At 46.1% G+C, this 1068-nt stretch overlaps 1 protein-coding gene across 1 annotated transcript; it reads left to right on the top strand.

Annotated features, from left to right (window-relative positions):
- Nucleotides 1-12: 12 nt before the first annotated feature.
- Nucleotides 13-1040, top strand: LOC103399211 (FRAS1-related extracellular matrix protein 3-like). Its single transcript, XM_008337933.3, has 3 exons — nt 13-304; nt 414-539; nt 724-1040. The coding sequence occupies exons 1-3, from the start codon at nt 247-249 to the stop codon at nt 999-1001; spliced, it is 462 nt and encodes a 153-aa protein (XP_008336155.3). The 5' UTR covers nt 13-246; the 3' UTR covers nt 1002-1040.
- Nucleotides 1041-1068: the final 28 nt, after the last annotated feature.

The raw sequence follows: 1068 nt of genomic DNA, 5'->3' as shown, positions 1-1068 counted from the left end.
TTATTATTATTATTATGTGGTGTCCCCAGCTGTTGGTAACCGTCTCAAATCAATGTCCCTCGATTATCTTCAGGTATTGCCACCAAGGACGTCACAGCTGAGAAGGACAAGGACTTCCGTGGTAAATCCCAGAAACAGGTACAGTTCAACCCCGGTCAGACCACGGCCACATGGAGGGTTAAGATTTTCACGGATCAGGAGTTCGAGACCTCGGAAACCTTTGAGATACAGCTATCAGACCCGGTCATGGCGGTGCTGGAGTTTCCAAATTTCGCAACGGTGGAGATTGTAGATCCCGGAGATGGTACCGCTGAAATTTATATATAAAATTAAATTATAAAATAATTGGCCCAAAAAATGAAAAGACATGAATAGACCTGAGAATCTTTTATCACATTTCTGTCTTCAAACAGAGTCGACAGTGTTCATTCCTCAGGCAGAGTTCAAGATTGAGGAGGACATCGGAGAACTGCTGGTGCCTGTACGGCGTTCCGGGGACGCCAGCCAGGAACTCATGGTTGTTTGTTACACACAGCAAGGTGAGATAATCATGTTTGTAGTCATAAGTCTTTACATGTCGTCAGCCTCATAACAATAGGCAGAAAAAACATCAAACACTAACGTTTCCCCTCAGGTTGTTTGTTGTTGACTTCTTTGTTTCCTCGATGTTCTGTGAAGGAAGACATTCAACTACAATTCTTTCCTGTTTCCTTTCATCCTCAGCCACGGCCTCCGGTACCATACCCAGCACGGTCCTGTCCTACTCTGATTACATCACTAGGCCGGAGGACCACAACAGTGTCCTGCGCTTCGATAAGGACGAACGTGAGAAAATGTGTCGCATCATCATCATCGATGACTCCCTGTACGAGGAGGAAGAGAGCTTCAACGTCAGCCTCAGCATGCCCATGGGCGGGCGAGTGGGCGCTAACTACCCAACAGCCAAGATCACCATCCTGGCTGACAGTGATGACGGTGAGTGTAGCCACGAAAAAGAGTGAGATTATTGCTAAAAGGCAACTTTTTGAAGGATGCAAAATTCAAATACCATGTTAAGCACCAGTGACA

Source organism: Cynoglossus semilaevis, unplaced genomic scaffold, assembly GCF_000523025.1.
Source record: "Cynoglossus semilaevis isolate Cse_v1.0 unplaced genomic scaffold, Cse_v1.0 C19136072, whole genome shotgun sequence".
Taxonomy (NCBI): Eukaryota; Metazoa; Chordata; class Actinopteri; order Pleuronectiformes; family Cynoglossidae; genus Cynoglossus; species Cynoglossus semilaevis.
Note: the sequence above shows the minus strand (reverse complement) of the source record. Positions and strands in the feature narration are given on the sequence as shown.

Coding starts and splice junctions, on each gene's coding strand:
- LOC103399211 (XM_008337933.3), top strand. CDS start 247: ATGGCGGTGCTGGAGTTTCCAAATTTCGCAACGGTGGAGATTGTAGAT. Junction 305..413: donor GATTGTAGATCCCGGAGATG/GTACCGCTGAAA, acceptor GTCTTCAAACAG/AGTCGACAGTGTTCATTCCT. Junction 540..723: donor TGTTTGTTACACACAGCAAG/GTGAGATAATCA, acceptor TTTCATCCTCAG/CCACGGCCTCCGGTACCATA.